At 34.9% G+C, this 24208-nt stretch overlaps 3 protein-coding genes across 6 annotated transcripts; 2 read left to right on the top strand and 1 right to left on the bottom strand.

Moving 5' to 3' along the window:
* The first annotated feature begins 57 nt into the window (after nt 1-57).
* Nucleotides 58-11611, top strand: LOC120147770 (phosphoglucan phosphatase LSF1, chloroplastic). Its single transcript, XM_039161079.1, has 5 exons — nt 58-379; nt 481-587; nt 1043-1502; nt 1710-1778; nt 11452-11611. The coding sequence occupies exons 1-5, from the start codon at nt 278-280 to the stop codon at nt 11467-11469; spliced, it is 756 nt and encodes a 251-aa protein (XP_039017010.1). The 5' UTR covers nt 58-277; the 3' UTR covers nt 11470-11611.
* A 3512-nt stretch (nt 11612-15123) lies between these two features.
* LOC120147765 (carbonic anhydrase, chloroplastic-like) lies at nt 15124-18691 on the top strand. Its single transcript, XM_039161076.1, has 8 exons — nt 15124-15338; nt 16353-16478; nt 16983-17031; nt 17117-17233; nt 17649-17706; nt 17893-17974; nt 18100-18205; nt 18369-18691. Exons 2-8 carry the CDS (start codon nt 16363-16365, stop codon nt 18531-18533), a joined length of 693 nt encoding a protein of 230 aa, XP_039017007.1. The 5' UTR covers nt 15124-15338; nt 16353-16362; the 3' UTR covers nt 18534-18691.
* On the bottom strand, nt 18529-23846 carry LOC120147762. 4 transcript variants are annotated; one of them, XM_039161073.1, is made up of 16 exons: nt 23665-23846; nt 23414-23558; nt 23251-23318; nt 23072-23125; nt 22898-22981; nt 22722-22807; nt 22464-22544; nt 21662-21792; nt 21221-21262; nt 20655-20731; nt 20495-20585; nt 20411-20423; nt 20126-20194; nt 19580-19652; nt 19233-19435; nt 18529-18651 (listed from the first exon to the last, which is right to left on the bottom strand). In XM_039161073.1, the coding sequence occupies exons 1-15, from the start codon at nt 23751-23753 to the stop codon at nt 19267-19269; spliced, it is 1272 nt and encodes a 423-aa protein (XP_039017004.1). In that variant the 5' UTR covers nt 23754-23846; the 3' UTR covers nt 18529-18651; nt 19233-19266. The 4 variants fall into 4 exon arrangements, with proteins under 4 accessions (XP_039017004.1, XP_039017005.1, XP_039017006.1 ...); XM_039161074.1 differs by having other exon boundaries at nt 19238-19435; XM_039161072.1 differs by lacking the exon at nt 18529-18651 and adding an exon at nt 18943-19088 and having other exon boundaries at nt 19238-19435.
* Nucleotides 23847-24208: the final 362 nt, after the last annotated feature.

Genomic DNA, 24208 nt, shown 5'->3' with positions numbered 1-24208 from the left:
CCACGTGGACAATTTGTTCCCTTACCCGATCTGCCTTCCTTTTATTTTATTCACAATTTCATCTTTTCTATCTTTGAGATTTCAATCATCATTTTCGTTATTTTTTCCCTCAAAAAAACGATGTTTCCGCTGCAACTCTTCAATTACAGAGCAAGCTATCGATTTTCGCAGCAGAGATTCAAACTTCATCAATGGAGTTCCGATTAAAAAGACGACGCGGAATAAGAAGCAGCCGTTAAAGGTTTTAGCAATTTCGAGTGACGACTCGGCGTTGAAGATGAACTTGAATGAGTATATGGTTACTTTACAGAAACCTCTCGGTATTCGCTTCGGTTTATCGCTCGATGGAAGAATATTTGTCCATGCTCTCAAACGCGGGGTAAGGCAATTATCATTTTATTCACCATCATATTTTTTTATGAAAATTCACTTTCTATTTAAGTTTTTTTAATAAAAAACGGCGATAATTTTATTCTGCAGAGTAATGCAGAGAAATCGAGAATAATAATGGTAGGAGATACGTTGAAGAAGGCGAGCGATTCGTCTGGTGGAAGATTCACTGAGATCAAGAACTTCGGCGATGCTCAGTAAGAGATATTCTTTTTCTATTAATAGATATCTTTTTATATGTTTTGAAATTGTTGTGGTTCGTTTGGTGTTTGTAACTAGTTGCTAATCGCTAAATATCTAAAATTTTAATTGAATGCTATAAATGTATTTTCTGCGTATGATACAACTTTGCATTTGTTTTCAGGAAATCTCAATGAAATTACTGAAATGATTCTTTCTTTAGTTCGTAATTACAAGCATAAACTTCATTTGAAATGCGTTAGAAGTTTGAAGTGAATAGAGTTGATTAAAGCATGCTATAACAATTGCTTCGCTCATAGATTGGTTAATTGCTAACCTTGATAAACATGGAGGACCAAAAGTCAGTTATGGTTAACCTGTGCAATCTGCAATCAGCTTGGTTTGATCAAAAGATGACTAAAAAAGTTAATTACCATACATCATTGATTCCTTTTTGGTTCGGTTTCTTCAGGGAGTTGTTGATAGAGGAGACAGGATCTTTTAGCCTTGTACTTGAGCGACCCTTTTCACCTTTTCCGATTCATGAACTGCATCACTTGAGTGATCTCGACTTTTTGTTTAATAAAGGCCGTATGCCAGTTGCCACTTGGAACAAAGCTTTATTGGCATCTAATTTACAAACCTCTACTGAGGTTGGGGGAAATTCTGGTTTTGTAGTATTTACCTCAAAGTTTCTAGCATCACAGGGTTTGAAGCTTTTGAATGATCAAAATGGACGTGTTGGTTCAGGATTGCAGAAGAACATTCTTTCTTCAACTGTTAGCCAACTTGTTTGTATTTTTTCTGAGAAAGAGCCTGGAGATGGAGAATGGGCTCATGGAAGCTTCCCATCGGAGGAATATATTAAGGCACTTGAACGTTCCAAAGGCGAGCTTTACTATAACCACTCGCTTGGCATGCATTACAGCAAGGTACATTATATTTCTCTTTTAACATTTCATAGCATTTTGAAGATAGGAGTTTTATTGTGTCCCTAACCATCTCACTGTACAGTGCTCTTCTCTCTTCTTAAAAAAAAATACATTGCTCCTCTCTCTCTCTCTCTCTCATAACTCTCATCTTCTCACCCTAATTGCATTTCATTAACTTCCTCTTGAACCCCTACTGTTTGTTTCCAGATTACAGAGCAGATTTATGTGGGGTCATGTATACAGACAGATGCTGATGTCAAAACTCTGTCTGATGCGGTGAGTGCATACATACCTGTTATTTGAGCAGAACCATTTTCTTTTATATGTTGATATAAAATTATTCTTCTTGCAAACTTCTTGAAGTATGATGCTTTTGTTTTGAGACTAGTTCTTCTTATTAATATGTTATATATTATAATTTGACCAAAATATTCGATTCATCTTGTCATTGAATCTGGATTTTGTTACAGGGTTTTTAAACAAACTCCATGAAGAAAACGGTATGCTTGGCGCATCATTTTTTCACTTGTTAAGGAATTATGGGAACCAAATGTAACACCCCAACCCGTACCTGACCCGAATACGAGTCTGAGGTGTTACAATGACTTTTCAAACCTTGACACTTAAAGAAAAACCCCGGGGAATTTAAAACTTGTTTAAAACAAAATACTTTAATTTACATAAAAGAGACCACAAAATACAAACTTGATCAGAGTACTCATAATTAACGACTTATTACATGCCAACACTCTATACACAACAAAATACATACTTTGTCGATTACTTCTGATCTGATCTTCTAGTAATAATACTGTCATTGCCACTTCTATTCTTGCTCTTCACGTTTCTTGGTACCTACGTGTAAATCATTTACACGCTAAGTCATAGACTTAGTGAGGTAATAAATAAACATGTAACAATAGATTCATGAAAATGCATTCTTACCATTTGATCATGATATTTCAATATGCATGGATATATTTCCTATGACATATATAATCAAGTCATGCACACATGAAACTTACCTTTTTGCATCACTTTCACTTTAATTTATATTTCAATTGTTGTTGTTTTGCCCATATATATTATTGAGAATAGAGGTATGTGAGTACATTAAGGTTGTGCACCAATGCTGTCACCACAGCTCGTATAAATTCCCTCATGGGGCACCGAACATTTGTTCAGTATTCGTCCCGAAGGACTACGTCCCGAAGGACTACAATACCTTCGACTCTTGGCATGCCAACTATACCTATAGCTCTCGTATCATATACTATGGGCATTTATTATGAATATATTTCTCATCACTTGTTCTTTCTCTTCTGTCACATACCACATGTATGTGTAACCATATATTTCATATCATATCGCATATTGCATATTCATATGTCATTTCATATATTCACATAGCTTATTTCATTTCACATTGGTCATATCTCATAGCAGGTATCACATATGCATATAATCATGTATATTATATCATATATCTTATGTTTCATGCTCTTATGTTTATGCATATCATGTATTCATGTACATATAAGAATCACATATCAAATAACATTTTAGGAGTCACTTCTTATCATAGTAACTCCATCATTGGCTCATCGCAAGCCAATGTTCGTTTAATAATATAAGTACAATTAAAATTGCACTCACCTTAGCCTTGCTTTGATTCGATTATAATCCTTTGATTATTCCGGAACTTGTTTAGGCTCAATATCTACATAAGTATAACATTTCAAAACAACTATCAGAAGCCTAAACCTTAAACTTGATGTTAACAACTTAAGCCAGATTATTGAACCCAATTTCATTTTTCCTTTAGGGGGGAATCGATACCCTCTGGACATACTGGAAATTTTCTCGTTCTAGAAGGGGAATCGATTCCCCTTCATAGGGTATCGGTTCCCTATGCCCAGAAATTATATTTTAAGCCCGAAAATCATCAATTTTCACTTAATTCTTCTATTTTAAACCCCTATCATGTCATTAAACTCAACTACCATTACTTAAACCAACTTATATCCATGAAAATCATCTATAACTTCAAAATCCTATTCTTCATATGAAATTCAAGAATCATACTCAAATTTCAATATGCTCTAAATACAATTCTAACACTTCATATTCCTTAATTAGCATGATGACAAGTCAAATTTAACTTCAAATTCAACTTATCAACTTTATTTCAAGATTTCATATAAAAACTCGTTTTCTTAAATCTCTTATAACTTCTTCATCTTTTGATTATAAGACAACTTAAGCTTTCCTTAAGCTTAGTTATCATCTAATGATCAAAACCTAACCTTTAATTTAACAAATAACCAACAAATCAGAAAACCCTTACCTTTGCTATGACTTTCTCTCGTATGGAAGAACAAAGAGGAGAAGAAGATATATTCTTCTTATCCCTTTCCCCCGTATATATCCTCAACATAACACAAATTAATCATTTAATGGTTAAATGACCATTTTGCCCTTTAATTCTTTGGATAATTACTAAAAACTTTCAGGAAATATTTCCGAACAAATCATCGAACTATACAAATATCCTACTTAAATCACCAAACTCTGAAATTTTATGATTTAGTCACTAACCCGTATTTTGGGATGTTACAAATCTCTCCCCTTTAAAAAAATCGTCCTCGAATTTTCATTGTACAAAGAGATAAGGATATGAATCTTCATGTCTTCTTCACGTTCTCACGTCGCTTCTTCCACCTTGTGATTTCTCCACAGCACTTTGACTAATGGAATAGTCTTGTTCCTTAATTGCTTGACTTCGTGAGCCAATATTTGAACAAGTTCTTCCTCATAAGTCAAATCTGATTGAACTTCGATATCTTCGGTAGTCACAATATGAGATGGATCGGATCGATATTTCCTAAGCATGGAGACATGAAAGACGTTGTGGATTTTCTCCATTTCAGGTGGCAAAGCCAATTGATATGCCACTGGTCCTACTCTCTTAACGATTTCATATGGTCCAATAAACCGAGACTCAATTTTCCTTTACGTCCAAATCTCAATACTTTCTTCCACGGAGACACTTTCAAGAACACTTTATCTCCGATTTGAAACTCAATTTCTTTCCTTTTTAAATCAGCATATGATTTATGTCTATCAGCTGCAGCTTTTAGATTATTCTGAATGACTTGAACTTTCTCTTCCGTATCCTGAATCAACTCAGGACCAATAACTTCTCGATCCTTAAGTTCATACCAGTTCAAGGGTGTACGACATCTTCTTCCATATAAAGCTTCATATGGAGCCATTTTGATGCTTGACTGATAACTATTGTTATACGCAAATTCAGAAGTGGCAAATATTTTTCCCACGATCCTTTAAATTCGATAACACAAGCTCTTAATATATCCTCCAAAATTTGGATAGTTCGTTCAGACTGACCATCTGTCTAAGGATGAAACGCTGTGCTAAAATTCAATCTTGTGCCCAATGATCCATGTAAAGACTTCCAAAATCGTGACGTGAATCTAGGATCCCGATCAGAAACTATGGAAACATGTACATCATGTAACCGTATAATCTCTCTGATATACAACTCAGCATATTTATCCATAGAGAAATCAGTTCGTACCGGAATAAAATGAGCTGACTTAGTCAACCTGTCTACAATCACCCATATTGAATCTCTTTTGTTCGGAGTTAAAGGCAACCCCGTCACAAAATCCATTGTTACATTCTCCCATTTCCATTGAGGAATTGAAATTGATTGTAACAGTCCCGACGGAACCTGATGCTCAGCTTTAACTTGCTGACAAATCAAACATTTTGATACAAATTCCGTAATGTCTTTCTTCATTCCCGGCCACCAATATCGACTCTTGAGATCCATATACATTTTGTTTCCTCCTGGATGCATCGTTAATGGACTACAGTGAGCTTCCATTAATAATCATTCTTTAATTCATTAACATGGAATCACTAGCCTCCCTTGATATATAAGTTCCCATTAGTTTTCATCTCATAATCTGTATATTCTCCATTCTTTATTTGCTGCAACTTCTTTGAACACTTTTCATCTTTGGCTTGCAATTCTTTAATTTGATCTAACCATGATGGTTTGATAGTTAATTCCGCACAAATTGCACCATCTCCGCCTAATGATAGTTTAGCATCCATAGTTCGTAAGGCTGCAAACGTCTTTCGACTTAAGGCATCTGCTACCACGTTTGCTTTTCCGGGATGAAAATCAATCACAACATCATAATCCTTGAGAAATTCTACCCATATTCTCTGTCTTAAGTTCAACTCTTTCTGGGTCATCAAGTACTTTAAACTCTTGTGATCTGTATACAAGTAGCATTTTTCACCATACAAGTAGTGACGCCAGATCTTAAGAGCAAACACTACTGCAGCCATCTCCAGATCGTGTGTCGGATAATTCTTCTCATGCGGCTTTAATTGTCGTGAGGCATAGGCCACCACCTTGCCTTCTTGCATTAATACACATCCCAAGCCATTATGAGACGCATCACTATACACTACAAAATCCTTGCCAGACTCAGGTTGAACTAATACTGGAGCTTCTGTCAAAATCTTCTTTAACTTTTCAAAACTCTCTTGGCATTCTTGAGTCCAAATAAATTTTACTTCCTTTCTCAACAACTTAGTTAGGGGTAATGCTATTATTGAAAAGTTTTTAACAAACATTCGATAATAACCAGCTAACCCCAGAAAACTTCGGACTTCTGACACATTCCTTGGAACTTCCCACCCAAAATAGCTTTAATCTTTTGAGGATCCACTCGAACTCCTTCTGCAGAAATTACATGTCCAAGAAATGTCACTTCATTCAACCAGAATTCACATTTAGAGAATTTAGCATAAAGCTTCTTATCTCGTAAATTCTGCAACAGTCCTCAAATGAGAACTATGCTCTTTCTCTGACTTTGAATATATTAAAATATCATCATGAAAACCACTACGAACTGATCCAAATAGGATTGAAAAATTTTGTTCATTAAATCCATGAAAGCAGCTGGTGCCGTAACTCCAACGGCATTACAATAAACTCATAGTGACCATATCTTGTTCTAAACGCCGTCTTTGGAACATCTTTCTCTTGAATCTTTAATTGATGATAACCCGAACGTAGATCGATTTTTGAGAACACTGAAGCTCCCTTTAATTGATCAAATAAGTCATCGATTCGAGGAAATGGATATTTATTCTTGATAGTCACTTTATTGAGTTGCATGTAGTCAATGCAAAGACGCATTGAACCGTCCTTCTTCTTAACAAACAAAACTGAGCTCCCCAAGGTGATACACTTGGTCTAATAAAACCTTTGTCCATTAATTCTTGTAATTGAATCTTTAACTCTTGCAACTCTTTTGGAGCCATTCTGTATGGCGCCATTGCAATGGGCGTTGTTCCCGGCATTATCTCAATCTGAAATTCTACCTCTTTGTCCGGAGGTAAACCTGACAATTCTGTAGGGAATATATCAGAGAACTCTCTAACGATAGGAATTTCTTCCATTTCTTTGTCTTTGGCTCTTACATCCAACACACTAGCAATGAACCCTTGACATCCTTGTAACAGTAACTTCTTTGCCGTCATCACTGAGATCACATTCGCCAATGGATTCCACCCTTCACTAAACACCACGATTTCTACCTCTTTTGGACTTCTCAACGTTACTCTTTTCAGTCTACAATCGACATTAGCATAATAACGATATAACCAATCCATTCCCAGTATCACTTCAAATTCTTCAAAAGGTAATTTCATCAAATTAGCAGGGAATTCAATTCCCTAAATTCGTATAGGACACCCTCGACTCACCATATTTACCCGAGCACTGTGCCCTAATGGATTCGTCACTATCATTTCATTACTAGTAGCTTCTAACGGAATGCTCAGTTCTCTCACTAACTTACTAGTAATGTATGAATATGTAGATCCCAGATCGATCAATACCATAACATGTTTATCAAACAGCAGAAAGGTACCTATTATAATTTCCGGATCATCCCGATCTTCATTGGTCCTGAGATTATACACTCGAGCAGTGGAACGTATCTCTTGTTGAGCAGAAGACTCTGATTGATTTCTTTCTCTGCTTCTACCTCTTCCCCTTTGGCCTGAAGAAATAGACCTCTCTGGCTGTGCAGATTCATCGACTACTCTAGGACAATCCCGAACAAAATGTCCAGTCTCCCCACATCTAAAGCAAGCTCCAGAAATCCTTCTACATATCCCAGAATGATTTTTTCCACAATGTGGGCATTGTCTGTCTTGACTCTGGTTAAATCTCCCAGTTCCAGATCCTGCTGATTAAGTTTGTCTTCCTCTCATCGGATTTAATCCTCTAGCTGAGGATACCACTAACTCCGATCTAGCTTGAGGTCGAGAACCAGCATCTCTACCTCTTTTTGACGGTGTGGAACTCGAAGAAGCACCCGTTCTCTTGACTGTTTGAGTCCTTGAATTTTCAAATCTCTCATTCTGAGCTCTTTCCAAAGCTTTGGCACGATTGACTACCTCTTGAAATGAGGATAGATTCAATACAGTCAACATCTCCTTCAACCGAGGACGTAACCCCTCTACGAACCACTCACAAGCATCCTTCTCAGTAGGAACAAGCTCGGCAGCAAAGCGGCTCAACTTATTGAATTCACACTCGTACTCATATACAGTGCGATTCCATTGTTTCAGATTCATTAACTCTTGCTTCATTTTTCGAATAAATTGATCTCCGATGTACTTATGTTTGAATTCTTCTAAAAACAAAGACCAAGTTACTTGATCATCAGACATTCTCAATATAACGTTGGTCCACCAAATTCTCGCTTGCCCTCGAAGCAAGGAGACGACTCCATCCAACTTGTCAGCATCGAAACAATGAAGTCCCTCAAGCATGATTTTCACATCATTAAACCAAAGGTCGCAGTAACGGACCTTCATCAGCTTCCCCTTTAAACTCTGGAGCTCCTAAACCCTTCAACTCTTTTGCAACATTCATTTTTGTAGTTGAAGTAACAGGAGGTTGAAAACGCGTCAATACCGCGTCTAAAGTTCTAAAGAATACATCTTGATAATTCACATGCACTCCAGAGGGTGTCTGTTCTTCACTCTGCCTGGCCAGGGCAGGTGAATTACTACTTTCAGCGGGTATATCATCTCCCACTTCATTTCTTGAACTACCTTGTCCGGACATCTATAAAAATACAATCATATAGTTCTATTAGCACAACAGTATACTTACTATTCCATCAGATCAGAAGTTTTCACTATTTTGTTGGCATATATACCTTATAAAACACTCAAGACTCCGGTTTATGCCGAGAATCGACTAAACCTGGCTCTGATACCATTAACTGTAACACCCCAACCCGTACCTGACCCGAATACGAGTCTGAGGTGTCACAATGACTTTTCAAACCTTGACACTTAAGAAAACCCCGGGGAATTTAAAACTTGTTTAAAACAAAATACTTTAATTTACATAAAAGAGACCACAAAATACAAACTTGATCAGAGTACTCATAATTAACGATTTATTACATGCTAACACTCTATACACAACAAAATACATACTTTGTCGATTACTTCTGATCTGATCTTCTAGTAATAATACTGTCCTTGCCACTTCTATTCTTGCTCTTCACGTTTCTTGGTACCTACGTGTAAATCATTTACACGCTAAGTCATAGACTTAGTGAGGCAATAAATAAACATGTAACAGTAGATTCATGAAAATGCATTCTTACCATTTGATCATGATATTTCAATATGCATGGATATATTTCCTATGACATATATAATCAAGTCATGCACACATGAAACTTACCTTTTTGCATCACTTTCACTTTAATTTATATTTCAATTGTTGTTGTTGTTGCCCCTATATATTATTGAGAATAGAGGTATGTGAGTACATTGAGGTTGTGCACCGAGGTTGTGCACCAATGCTGTCACCACAGCTCGTATAAATTCCCTCATGGGGCACCGAACATTTGTTCAGTATTCGTCCCGAAGGACTGCTATATATGTCCCGTAGGACCACTACGTCCCGAAGGACTACGTCCCGAAGGACTATAATACCCTCGACTCTTGGCATGCCAACTATACCTATAGCTCTCGTATCATATACTATGGGCATTTATTATGAATATATCATCACTTGTTCTTTCTCTTCTGTCACATACACATGTATGTGTAACCATATATTTCATATCATATCACATATTGCATATTCATATGTCATTTCATATATTCACATAGCTTATTTCATTTCACATTGGTCATATCTCATAGCAGGTATCACATATGCATATAATCATGTATATCATATCATATATCTTATGTTTCATGCTCTTATGTTTATGCATATCATGTATTCATGTACATATAAGTCATATCAAATAACATTTTAGGAGTCACTTATCATAGTAACTCCATCATTGGCTCATCGCAAGCCAATGTTCGTTCAATAATATAAGTACAATTAAAATTGCACTCACCTTAGCTTGCTTTGATTCGATTATAATCCTTTGATTATTCCGGAACTTGTTTAGGCTCAATATCTCATAGTATAACATTTCAAAACAACTATCAGAAGCCTAAATCTTAAACTTGATGTTAACAACTTAAGCCAGATTATTGAACCCAATTTCATTTTTCCTTTAGGGGGGAATCGATCCCCCTGGACATACTGAATTTTCTCGTTCTAGAAGGGAATCGATTCCCCTTCATAGGGTATCGTTCCCTATGCCCAGAAATTGTATTTAAGCCCGAAAATCATCAATTTTCACTTAATTCTTCTATTTTAAACCCCTATCATGTCATTAAACTCAACTACCATTACTTAAACAACTTTATCCATGAAAATTATCTATAACTTCAAAATCCTATTTCATATGAAATTCAAGAATCATACTCATTTCAATATGTTCTAAATACAATTCTAAAATTCATATTCCTTAATTAGCATGATGACAAGTCAATTTACTTCAAATTCAACTTATCAACTCTATTTCAAGATTTCATATAAAAACTCGTTTTCTTAAATCTCTTATAATTCTTCATCTTATAACTTCTTCATCTTTTGATTATAAGACAACTTAAGCTTTCCTTAAGCTTAGTTATCATCTAATGATCAAAACCTAACCTTTAATTTAACAAATAACCAACAAATCAGAAAACCCTTACCTTTGCTATGACTTTCTCTCGTATGGAAGAACAAAGAGGAGAAGAAGATATATTCTTCTTATCCCTTTCCCCGTATATATCCTCAAACAAACAAATTAATCATTTAATGGTTAAATGACCATTTTGCCCTTTAATTCTTGGATAATTACTAAAAACTTTCAGGAAATATTTCCGAACAAATTATCGTACTATACAAATATCCTACTTAAATCACCAAACTCTGAAGTTTTATGATTTAGTCACTAACCCGTATTTTGGGATGTTACACCAAACATCAATAATAAGTCTCAATGATCTTTTGCATTATACTATACAATCTCCTCTTCTGTATTTAATTTGTTAGTGAATAACTGAATATAGCCCCCTTTTTAGCCATTATAATTGCCTGGTGACCAATCTTCTCCTGCTTCATAAAAGATGTCATGGAAAAAGGCTGCTATGGTCGCATCAATTTTCTGTATTTTCTCCTTTTCTTCTTGGTTTGTGGTCCTTGCGGGTTTTTTCAGTCAATTTAGTTGGCCTAATGTTTTTTATTCTGAGAGAAATTCTCCTGAAAGTTTCATCTTTCACAGTCTGAACTTGTTTTCATAGCTTAGCACTGAAGTTTTCATAAGCTCATGTTCCTTGAACTTGGAATATGTTGATATCATAAGTTTTCTTGCCATGCTAAGAAGAAATGGTTGCAGGAATCATAATGATTCAGCATATTTGTCACTATTATCATACCAGTGAGGTGTACCTGATTAATTTGCCTGCATCTCTTCTTCAGGGATGGAGATTCCTTTGATCTGAGGAAGAGATTACCGTTCTCCGTTGGGCTTTTATTACGCTTGTTGAAAAAGAACCACCGCGTCTTCATTACTTGTACTACTGGTTTTGATCGGTCCCCGGCTTGTGTGATTGCATATCTGCACTGGATGACTGATACTCCACTTCATGCAGCTCATAATTTTGTCACTGGATTGCATACATGCAAGCCGGATAGGTACCTTGTTATAACATTCCTGTGGTTATGATTTATGTTTGAAGTATCAATGAGCTTATGTTCTAACTTATGATATTCCTTGCTTTGGTTCATTATTATAGAGATTCATTTGCTTAACCACAGTTTTATCTCCACTCCAACCTTTTTTCAGTACCATGCATAAATGCTACATAGGTTCTCATGTCATATATGATACATATTAATGAAGTAGTTTATTGTTTAGCATAAGATATCACCTTGCTTCGGCAATCAGTTTCTTGGTTTTAGATTTCTTATTTGATGGGGTCAATGCATTTCTCTATCTTTTCTGTCCAAGATGGGGATAGATACTTCCAAAAGAAGAAAGAAAAACTTATTAGCTATGGAGTAAGGTGATAAAAATTTCAGTCAGAAAATGAAGTTTTTGGCTCCTTTGGGGTTTATGTAATTACTGATACACCTTTGGGGAAATAAAAGTTACGCACATCCTTCACTGACTTTTGGTGCATTTTATATTTGCAAGAATTTGTAAAACAAATTATTTGAACTAAATATAGGCCTGCAATTGCTTGGGCAACATGGGATCTTATAGCTATGGTAGAAGGTGGAAGACACGATGGACCTGCAACACATGCTTTGACTTTGTATGGAATGGCCATAATGAGGTAATTTGTTTAAGCCTGTCTTATTATTTTTGCATGGGGCCAGTGCACACAAGGAAGAAACAGGAAAAATAGTTTTTCTTTTTGAAGGGTAAGGTTGGTGAATCCCTCATCCTATAGGCCATAATGGCATGATCTTCTACTCGCATTTTTGCAATCCCAAAGGCTTTCCAAATTCCAACTAAATGTAGGACTTAATCTATAATGTAATCATAATTCAGATGCATCCAGGAATTTAATGCATTGTTGTTACTAAAGTTGAGTGCATCGATGACGACTGGTCTTTGTGAAGCTTATTTGGTTGTTCTTGTCTTTGTCGTACAGGCAGAGGAGTCAGTCTAGTTGGAGATTTTACAGGAAAATTGGAAGAACCGATTAAGGCAACCCATAAAGGTGGAGCTAGATATGAAGTTGAAATTAGACTTCCTCAAGGAAAGTAAGTGGTGTTCGTCTTATAACTGTTTTCCTAAGTGCTCCTTAGTTTTCAAACTCTCCCCACTTTATTTGAAAGATTGTTACTACCTGGTGAATGCCAGATCTATATGGTTGGTTATCTACAAAAAAATATTTTCATTGTTAAACTAAATACACAGGTTAAAGAATTCTCCAAATCTTCCAAACATGATGCAGTCGGTAACATGATATTTTCCAATTAAAACTGAGGTGTCCCTTGTACAATAAGTTTTCTCTCACATGTTAATGTCGACTATCTTCAGATATTATACAAATATATTATTAATGGGAAACTGGCGACATTCAACGTCTTCACCACTGAAAGGGATGACAGGGGGAACATTAACAATGTTATTATGATTGGTGACACCGCTAGTGTGAGGCCCTTAATTCAACCACAACAGAAGGTTGGTTACCCTCTGTTAACATTTACCAGTAACTTTGGGGGAGGGGGGAGAATGTTAATATTGCAGCTCACTATTATTTGATTGTTGATGTCTTAGGATGCCAATCTTATAAAGGTGATAGAGAGGCCCTTGACAGAGAATGAACGGTTCATGCTGGCGAAGGCAGCTCGTTGCGTTGCATCTCTGTCTGTCCGATCAGATTAGTCCCCAAGTAGTTTTGGTCACTACAATTCCACCAAGTAATATTTGGTTTGTTATCTCCTTGAGACTCAAATACATTAGCATATGCGGATTCCTTGCACAAAATAGTCTTTGCCCTTCGGTACGAAGAGACCTGTCCAATGTAATTCTTACGGGCTGAATTTTGTTTGTATTACTTTAATTGGTCTCTTTGTGAATAGAAAGCTTAATTTCTACTCTTAGTAGCGTGTGCAAGGGTTTATCATATAGATATAAATATGTAGTAAAAGTATCTGTTAAATGTCTGGGTGATGTTTGCTCGATCAGTATGTAAATACGGTCCATTTTACACAAGCTAATTGCTTCCTAGATTTTTATTGTTTTGAATTTTAACAACTGTTCTAAAGCATTCAAGTCTTATTTAATGGTATTAAAAAAAACTCTGGGTTTAAAAAGAACCAAACCAACTTGGAGTGGAACATTTTGTTCTTTGGCTCATAGTCTCCAATGGGCCCCAATGGAGTGACAAAAACATGACAACATTCCAAGGTACGTGACAAGAGGTAAGCATGTATTTCGAAGTCTAACCACATTAATCTCCGTCATTTGTGTTTCAAACATATGTAAAGGTGACAACAAAGATGTTAGGCTAATCTTTTCATTACTTTATCCTGTTGACATTATTACGAACACCATATGACACATATAAGAACACTTTCTAACAATAAAAGATCATCGTTTTTCTAGGTAAGGAAGTTATGTATTGACACTGTTGCCCCTTCAAGTATCCAACTAGGAAATTTTTTTGTTGCGGTTCTCTAATGGTGGTTTTTTCAGTGGGAGATGGGTGAAGCCACCCTCGGTGGACTCCTTGGGTAGAATTGCGAAGTATAAGTGTCTGGAAAAGCTCTACTTGTTTAGCGAGGCAACCCACAACGATGTAACAAAAGTGAGTTGTTTCTTTATGAGGTCTGCCTCTATTTTTGATTATTGGGCATCACATTAGACGATCAATAAATTATCCTACCAGGAATTTGGCAAGCCCGAAATGATCAGATTATTAATTTGTCACTTTACAAATAAAACTTCAATGGTGAAATTCGTAGCAACTTAGTATTTTGTAGATGAATCATTAAATTACTTTATCTTCTTAATGGTATACCAAGGGGATAATGTCCTAACTATTTTATCTTCTTTCACACATCACGATTGATTTAGAGCAAGGAAAAAGAATTAGTGAGACCCCATTGGAGTAGGGACAGTGAAACATGTGGAGCTTAGACACAATGAGTAGCAGGCAGATGAGCCGAGGCATCGACCATGTTTTTAAAGATAGGGTCTTATCTCCATGAAGACTCTACCCATCACTATATTTATTCACCCACCATGTCCCTTCCTCCTACACCACTGATTTTTCATTGTAAAGATTATCTGATCCTTGGTAGTTTTGTTTCAACTTCATTGCCCCATCTTCAAACACCATTTATTACTTCTTTTAGGGTCTAATATACCGACAGTGTGTATACATCACAAAAAATAAAATCAAATAAAAAAAGTCGATATTTTTAGTGAGGTGATGGTGTGAGAGAGAGAGAGAGGATTGTGTGGGTTTGAATCCATGGGAGAAAAGAGAAATTATCTCTAACGTTCAAACCTCATCTACAAAGGTAGAAGCTCTCAGTCACTCGGCTTTCGCTTTCATGATTATGCCCGATGAGTAATTGTTTGATGATAAAATAGGATATATAAAACCAGTAACTTTTATGTAAGAAATGATCCTCAACGGAAACAATGGCCACGGCTTCCATCCACGGCTGCTGCCTCACCTCATCCACCGCCACCTCTCTTGCTCAACCTTATAATAGTGTCCGGCAACCCACATTGCGACGGGCCTCCATAACTTCTACCCTCGACTCTTCCACGTCTCCTCCTACCCTCATCCGATCACCTGTTTTGCAGCTCCTGCTCATTTGCTCAACCATTCCAATGGGTATCCTTTCTCTCTTCATACATTTTTTTCAAGTATGTGTGACGTGTGCTCCATACAGATTCCTATTTTATTCATATATATATATATATATATATAGTGACCAAAATATGAATATTGAGATTTGTTATTATTATTTTAGAATAATATCGAGAATTTTGAATGAACGAGTTGGTTTCATTGTGCATGAATTATATATATTATCAGTAAATTATTGATCATGTCTAATTACAAAATTATTATTATTAAAACTATATATAATAATTATTATTAAAAGGATAAAAATGTAAGCTTGTGTTATATGAAAAAAATTAAATTCTTTTACGCTTTTATCTTATGTCTGAACAACTATGAAAGATGTTTTATTTTTGTTTTGAAGAATATATTTATTTGTCTTCTAAAAGATGAAAATATTATAAATAAATTACAAAAGAATGATTTCTAATATTTTTGTTCAATTAGTTTTTAGGCCCTTTTACATTTTAGAGTAATCAAGTTAAGTCATACCACTAATCTTCCTGGTTTAATTAGTTTTTAAGCCTCAATCAATTTTGAGAATAGTCATTTAAGTCCTAGCCCTTTTTAGAATACATATAACGTCCCTGTAAAATCAGAAACTAAAAAAATTGAATTCTTAACTCCATTTATTTTTGTTTAAATACATTTTAGATTTTTGTCATTTTAAAAAAAAAGTTAGACAATTATCTCTAATTTTATCTTAGTTGTGGATAAGTGTGGTGGAGAAGTAACGAATTTAACAAAACATTCGTAATCGTTCTACTTCATTGTCACCCTAAATTGAATATCATTTTGATTTTCAATGACCAAAACCATTTTTTCTTAATTTAAAAATGTGTTAACAAATTATCACTTATCAGTATATTTAGTAATATAAACGTTTAATTAATTATTAAATATAATTAAAAAATTCAAATAATATATAATTCGATCCATTTCCCCCCGGTTCCAGCTAGTAAAAGTTTGAAAAATTGTTGGGATTATATTGAGTTGGTTGCAGAGAAAAGAGATGGGAAACAAGACATACGAGATGAAGGCGACATCATCGGATAATGCGGTGCCATCTGATTCTTCTGTTGAGCGCATAAAAGAGGGATTCATTTACTTCAAGACTGAAAAATACGAGTCAGTTACTGCCCTTATTTTCCTTTCTCTTTGTCAAATATGATTTCCAGTTCGTTCATGCAATTGCTTTAACGATACATAGTCCTTGGTTTGAATCCCAACATAAGAGTGTAAATAAATCACTTTATTTAGATTTCATTAAAAAAAACTTGAATTAGGCTTAATGTTTAGTGAGTCAAGATCAGCCACTTCTGATTACCGAGTAAGATAAACTCAAGTATTTTAATGTTAGACTTAATTAATGTGAATATTCAAATCTTTTTCAATTAATACTAATTAGTATTAAAAGAGCTTTTTGGAACTTAAACTAGAATTCATTAAACTCATTTTCTATTCGGCAAACAATCAATTTGATTAATATCTTACATCGAATTTCAAATATGGAAATCGAGCTGAACTGCTGAAGGTATTGACAATTTTACATATCTCGATCATACCCAACTCTGATTTCTTCTCCTACTTTCAAGCTCGTCTCTTTAAAAGAAATTTTCAATTCCTTTGCAGAAAGAATCCCGCTTTGTATGGTGAGCTTGCCAGGGGTCAAAGCCCAAAGGTAAATATGAATATATTATGATTTTCAACTTAATATAGATCTGGGGGCTCAGTTATTAAATGTTGGAACGAATGGATGAATGCAGTATATGATTGTTGCCTGCTCCGACTCCAGGGTCTGTCCATCCCATGTTCTAGACATGCAACCAGGTGAAGCTTTCGTTGTCCGCAATGTTGCTAATATGGTGCCACCATTTGATCAGGTCCATTGCTAATATGCATTTTCATTTTTATTTCTACGAGTTTCGGTATTGCAGTTGCAAACAAATTCATATTACTGCGATAAAATATTGATAAAAAAAGACATCAAAATCAAATAGAAAGTTAAGACGATTAAACATTCAATTTTCGTTTCATCCAGTTAAACCGAATAATTCAAATATCTCGGATTTTAACTACTTTTATTCTTGATTTTTGTTCATTTTCAATTGGATCTCTAATTTGTCTATTGGGGGTATGTAGTTGAACTGCTCAATATATGATTCAATTGAATCGAATTGTAGAGTTTGATTTTTATATGCATTGAAATTATAAACTAGCATATGTAATATCACGCTGTGGCCGTTATAATTATCTTTTGTAAATCCTGTTGCTAACTCATGATCTATGTTATGACAGACTAAATACGCTGGAACCGGATCTGCTATAGAATACGCAGTTTTGCACCTCAAGGTGAATAATTTTTTAAACGTATATTATCTAAATTTAGGTGCAAGTTTCGTACTCCTTGAGGTTAAAATTATGTATTTCTTATACATGTATGTATATATCTCATACGTTTATATTCAATTTTAAAGAGTCGTGTCCAAATGAGTTAGAAACAGCTATCAGACACGAGTCGATTTCATCTGTTTGCAGGTCGAAGAAATTATAATAATCGGACACAGTGCCTGCGGTGGGATCAAGGGGCTGATGTCGTTCCCATACGATGGAACCACTTCAACGTAAGGCCTTAATTAATAATTGGTTTTACGACTAAACGTTAATCTTGCATTATAAAGCTCCAAAAAAAGGTAGAATTAATTGATTAACTGAAATTGAAGTGAAATTATGATTGGGATGAATGCAGCGATTTCATCGAAGACTGGGTTAAGATTGGAATGCCCGCAAGGACGAAGGTTATAGCACGACACGGCGGGGAGCCTGAGAGATTTCAATGCGAGTTTTGTGAGAAGGTAAAATACCTTAAAATATCTGGAAATAATTATTCTAACAGATTACAAAATAATAAGAAATAAATAATGAGACACCGGAATTTATTTGGTTGGACTGACAATGTTGGTAATTTAGACATTTTTATTGATGACTAGTTCCATAATTTTTTTGTTGTACGTGCAGGAAGCAGTGGATGTGTCAATAGGGAACTTGCTGTCTTACCCATTTGTGAGAGCGGGACTGGCGAACGGAACTCTAACGCTAAGAGGCGGTTACTACGATTTCGTTGAAGGAACTTTTGATCTCTGGACTCTCGATTATAAGTTTGAATCATCTCTCTCAGTATGACCAACTGCTTAATTTCTTCCTTCACTTCTGCAACTCTTTTTTCACGACTATGTACTATGCTTCTTTCTCTGGGAACTACTACTGTTATAACGGAGATTATCGCAGCAGCTTCTTCGATCTGTGAAATCCCCTTTGAAATGATTAGACTTTTTTTTTCAGAGCTTTTTTTTATGTACTTGAAAGATATGATAAAGGTAACTTCCAAAAATGCATCAAACAAGGGCTTAATTGCATTCGACTTGAAATGATTAGACTCGTTAATTCTAGAATGACTTGAACTCCAAATTATTCAAATAAGAACTAATCCGAAAGATCCAAGTTTTATGACCTGAAATGTCTGAAACCAAACCTGATCTCTAATAGGCACCAACCGTTGTTATTACATATAAACAAACACACACAAAAGGGCCTAATCAAAATAGAGTTCTTGCTCATCGGGAATAAGCCAATCAGCATAATTAAAAAGGTTTGCCCAACCATCAACATGAATCGCCTCTATACATAACAAGATGAACGGTGTGTTCTGAATCTACCTAATCTTGTTAACACAGACAACTGCAGGAAAAAAAGATTTCCCCACGTTGCGTTCTTTTTTTTTTTTTAAATTTTCCGTTTTTCAAAGAGGTCCTGGAATTTAATCTTAGTAATGATCAACTCCCAAAACGATTTTAAGTAGAGAGAAGGAAATAAGTGTAATACCCTACTTGAGAATTGACTATAGCAGAAGTAGAATCTACAAAATTCTTCCTTGGGGTCTCAATTCCTTTGGCAACTGATCGAAATTTCCTGCATTTACATCCGACTCTAGCATTGGTCTGTTTCCAATCTTCCAAACAGTGCCCTCCGCTAGGTGCTCCTTGTTTGGCGTCAGCATTACATAATTTGGATCAGCTCTTTGATAGCTGAAAATAAGAGAGAAAGATATATCATTACTTAAGAGACATGCTAGTATTCATTACACGCATAAAGATCACTGAGAAGCCTTTTCTCATACACATATATCAAGGTAGTACACTTAATTCAACAAAGGAAAGAAAAAAATGAACCTGGCTTCTCGTAAGTTGTCTACACGGAGGCCAAAACCGTAAGCAGTAGTTCCAGAAACACAGTCTCTAGTTGCTAGAAATCATATAAATACGCGAGTGCTAAACAGCATGTAATAGGGCTGAACAAAAGACTTGAGAAAACAAACTCAAACTGTAGGGTTAGGTTTGTTTTTATTAAAGTGGGATTGGTTATCATTTATCTCTTAGTGCATTCGATTTGATTTAGTTCGGTTTTCAGTTTACATGTTAATAATCACAATCATTCAAGCCGAACCAAGCTTCCTTTTAATTTAATTTATAATTAGTTTTTATTAAAACAAATATTTTATATTAAATATTAATGAAAATAAATTTAATATACCATATAAAAAGTTAATTTTTAAAACTTTAGAAAACGATGAACCAAGCAGATGGATTTGGTTTGGATCGGTTCGATTACCTTTGCTAATTAGTTTGGTTTTTAATATTTTTCAAATTGATATAAACCAAACCGTTATTACCCATAGTGGTAATAAATATCGAGTTCTGGCAAATAAAAAGGCATACCGGAAACACTGAAAGTGAACGAAGGTTTCCACCATGACTTCACTGCCAAAGCTAGTGATGAGCTGAGATGTCCCAAGCAGATGGATTTGGTTTGGATCGGTTCGATTACCTTTGCTAATTAGTTTGGTTTTTAATATTTTTCAAATTGATATAAACCAAACCGTTATTACCCATAGTGGTAATAAATATCGAGTTCTGGCAAATAAAAAGGCATACCGGAAACACTGAAAGTGAACGAAGGTTTCCACCATGACTTCACTGCCAAAGCTAGTGATGAGCTGATATGTCCCAACTTTCCCTGCAAAAAAGCAAGCAGATGTCTGTTGGCTATGCACAGTAGGTACAACAGGATCGCAAGACAAATTTTACCTTCAGCAAGAAGTTTTTATTGGCTTGCCAAGATGCAGCTAATTGAAAGGTGGAATCAGGAATGGTGTTTGATGTTTTAGTGTCATCCATCCTTCAAAAATGTTTACCAAGTCAGATATTCAGTGTATTAATCAGAGGTTAACTTCCTTGATTGGAATACCTTGTGCATAATTCAAATCCGAAGTCGATGTAATTTGTTATTCCAACTATTTCACTTTCTTCAAAGGGATTCTTCACCTGTTCCATAGAATCACTTTGTCAGTATCATGTCGCAAACTGGTGTCAAAAAATAAAAACAATGTGAAAATCATATAACAGATAGAGCACGCATGCAGATTGAACTCCAATAGATCTTTTATGAATCAAAATTGGCACATCAACAGATTTGAACAAGTCTTTCTTCTCATGTAGATAATTTTCTATCAAAGGCATATAGTTTAGTATAAAGCCTTTAAATTCAAAATTTGGATCCCAACTAAGATTCCTATGCTCACAAAAATAATAAGACCACAATTTATGTAAGCTGTGAACCTTCCAAACAGTGGCTGGAATGCATGTTTTGCAGAATGCAAACAAGGTTTCAACTTAGAAGAATAAAAAAATTAATTTCATTCGAAATTTCAGTTGGAAAGAAGATAATTCAACGAAAAAAGATAAATACAACTGGATAATTTAGAGTAAAGGTCCATTTAATATATTGGAAAACACAGACTTGTAAAAACATACCCTTCTTTGGACCACCGCATGTTGATAGAATGATGCAATGAACTGCAGTTGATGATTATAAAATAAAAATATCAGTACAAAATAAAAGTTGAAAACAGAAGGCATCAACTATATATGCACTTGAAAAGGGGATTAAAGAAACACCATTAACTGCATGCAAGAAGATTTAAAAACCAGTATCGTTATTGATCAAACAGTTTTACAATGAAACTTTAAGTTCCAGTAATACGACTAAATAAGTGACTGGACAATTCAAAAGCTTTGCTTTAAAAATTGAAAAAAAAAAATCTAGCTAAAAATACAACTCAAGTCATGAATGAAAGATAAAAATTCATCCACCCTAAATAATGATCTAAAAGTTCCGAGGAATGAAGCTTTTGTCAATTTTTATGCTTTTGTCAATTTTTATACATTTGTCAGGGTATCAAACCGTGAACAAACCTGAGAACTGTTGGCAAGTTCAAGGCCAAAATTAAATGATGGACTCAAGAGACTGCCCGATCCTATTCCATAACCAACTGCACAGCTCCAGTTCAACATATTTTTATATTTCATCTCATCTTTGCTTCCATCTGAAAGCATAAAAAGTCACACTTAGTTTCATCTATAATATAATCACACATTAATTATGTGACAGATAGCAACACATGCTGACATTCAAGGAACACCATAATTGAAACACTTTAATAAGTTATACTCTACAGAGAAAACCCACAAAATAATTACAGGGGGTGTACTCTTCAATGTAAGGAATATTCTAGTTTAGCTACCCTTAAAAATTATGATCTCCAATTCCCATGGTTAGAGAATGGAACAAACACGTTTGTTAAAGCATTCTCATAAACAACAGCAAAAACTTGCAGCTTTGTCGTGTAAAAGGCATATTTAATCCTCCCAAGTTCTCATGACTGCAAAGAACAGTAGATACTAATGGGTGATGTCCAGATTTTGTCAGTAAAAGTGAAAAGAACTTGCTTCCCTATTTAACCTTCCTAATAAGTGATCTTACATCTAACAAAAAATCTATTTATCATTACTTCTGCTCCTTTTATCTGTTTGAACTCCTTTTCATGTGAAAACTAGTTATGACAAAGATAACTTAATATACATTTGTTATAGTTCATCAAAACAACATATATGCACACAAGTTCTCAAATTCAATAAGTAATTTAGCAGTGCACCATAAGTTTTATGTCCTAAGCTCTGAACTTTGAAAAATGAATATGATAATGAGCAAACTTACATTGTGGCTTGTATTGAACCCCAAAAGTCAACCTTCCCAACTTGCTTACGAGCCATGCACTCCTTGGCAATTGATCTTTAACTGCAGAGGATATAAAATTTTGAAATATAGTGTTCTTTTTCCCCTTACATATATAGTCTCATTGATGTTCTTTGTGAAGGAACTCAAAGCATAAAGTGATACAGAACCTTGACCGATAATTACATTCCAAATTAAGTAGGAACTTGGTAGTTATTAGAATGAATTCAAAACACATACTGGCAAATGGCATAACTGTGACTCCGGCTGATAACCTTTCGGATCCATATCTCAATCCCATGACACCGTAATCTTCAGCAGTTACTCTATCGGTTTCATGATTTCATCAGAAGAATCAACGTGACAAACAAAGTAGCTGAAAATACCACGAAGGTTAACTTACAAATATGACTTACCTTTTTTTAAATAACAACGGCAAAATGCCAAATGCCCCAAAACCATATGTAGGAAAGTAAGCACAAGACCTCATCTGCAAAACACTGACGTGAAAGCTAACCATGAATTATGCAAAAACCAGATGGAATGCAGAAAGAAAGCAAAACATTGTAATTCAAACTAGAAAGCCTTACGGATCAGAGTTTGATACAAAAAGGTCCATGAATGTATGAGGATCATCCAAGTCACTGTTGATATAAAAATAACATTATTTAAAACACATTTGTCCACAATTCATTACTGCATCACATAAGAGAAGCAATTGGAGAATATTAATAAGGATTTTGTCAAAGAAAATGAAGTTTCAACATACTTTTGCCAACGAAATAACGCATTTCCAACAATTCTTTCATCAGGTTTATGATCAACTGGGCCTGAAAGCTAATCATGTTAAGAAATTAAAAAAAAATGCTTCTTATCCCAATCATCAATTCTTAATTCTCTCTCTCTCTCAACTCGGAAAAATAAAAGGATACGGTGGCCATTAAATCAACATGAGGATCATCTATCGGTTTCAACATAATAATAGTATTAAAATGTCTAGCTTCTTCAAAATAATCTTCGAATAAGCATTTCAAAGCTAGCTTCCCAAACAACATATTGTAGGAGGTTTCCAACATCCTGCAATCAAACAAATCCAAATTTTCTTTAAAATAACCAAAAAAAAAAAGAAATATGCAAATAAATTAAAAAATATATAAATAGAGAGCGGGAGATTGAACTAAACCTTGTACGGGCAGCTAGAGGAGGGAACTCGAAGAGAGGAGGGACAAGAACCACAGGCGGCGGCGGTTCTTTGTGGAACCAGTTCCCCATTATTTCTGAGAAGTATCTAGGGTTTTAAAATTTTATTTATTTCGAGAAAGTAAAATTAACTGAGCTTTGAGGAAGAAGAATAGAAGACTGAAGCGAAATCGCCGATCATCTTGTTTTTATTTTTAGGATTTTAGACGGTTTTCACCGAAAATATGATAATGACGTGGCACTATAAGAAAATTCCAACGGCCTGTTTGAACGTGGCAGTATTAGAAGTTTCATCTTTTATGTTTAATTTATTTTCTAATTATTGAGCCAACTGGCCTGTTTGAACTTGGATCTTGGATTTTTATTCGGCCTTCTGGATAAAATATTTAGGGGCCGAGAAACACCTCCAATCTCACAAATTAAATAATTATAAAAATATTATTTATTTATTTTAAAATATTTAAATCTAACTATAAAAATAAAAATAATTTAAATTGATATTTTATAGTATTAAATCTTAATTTTCT

Source organism: Hibiscus syriacus, unplaced genomic scaffold (assembly GCF_006381635.1).
Source record: "Hibiscus syriacus cultivar Baekdansim isolate YM2019G1 unplaced genomic scaffold, ASM638163v2 tig00110940_pilon, whole genome shotgun sequence".
Classification (NCBI taxonomy): Eukaryota; Viridiplantae; Streptophyta; class Magnoliopsida; order Malvales; family Malvaceae; genus Hibiscus; species Hibiscus syriacus.
The sequence above is the reverse complement of the archived record's forward strand: the minus strand, read 5'-3'. Positions and strand labels throughout refer to the sequence as shown.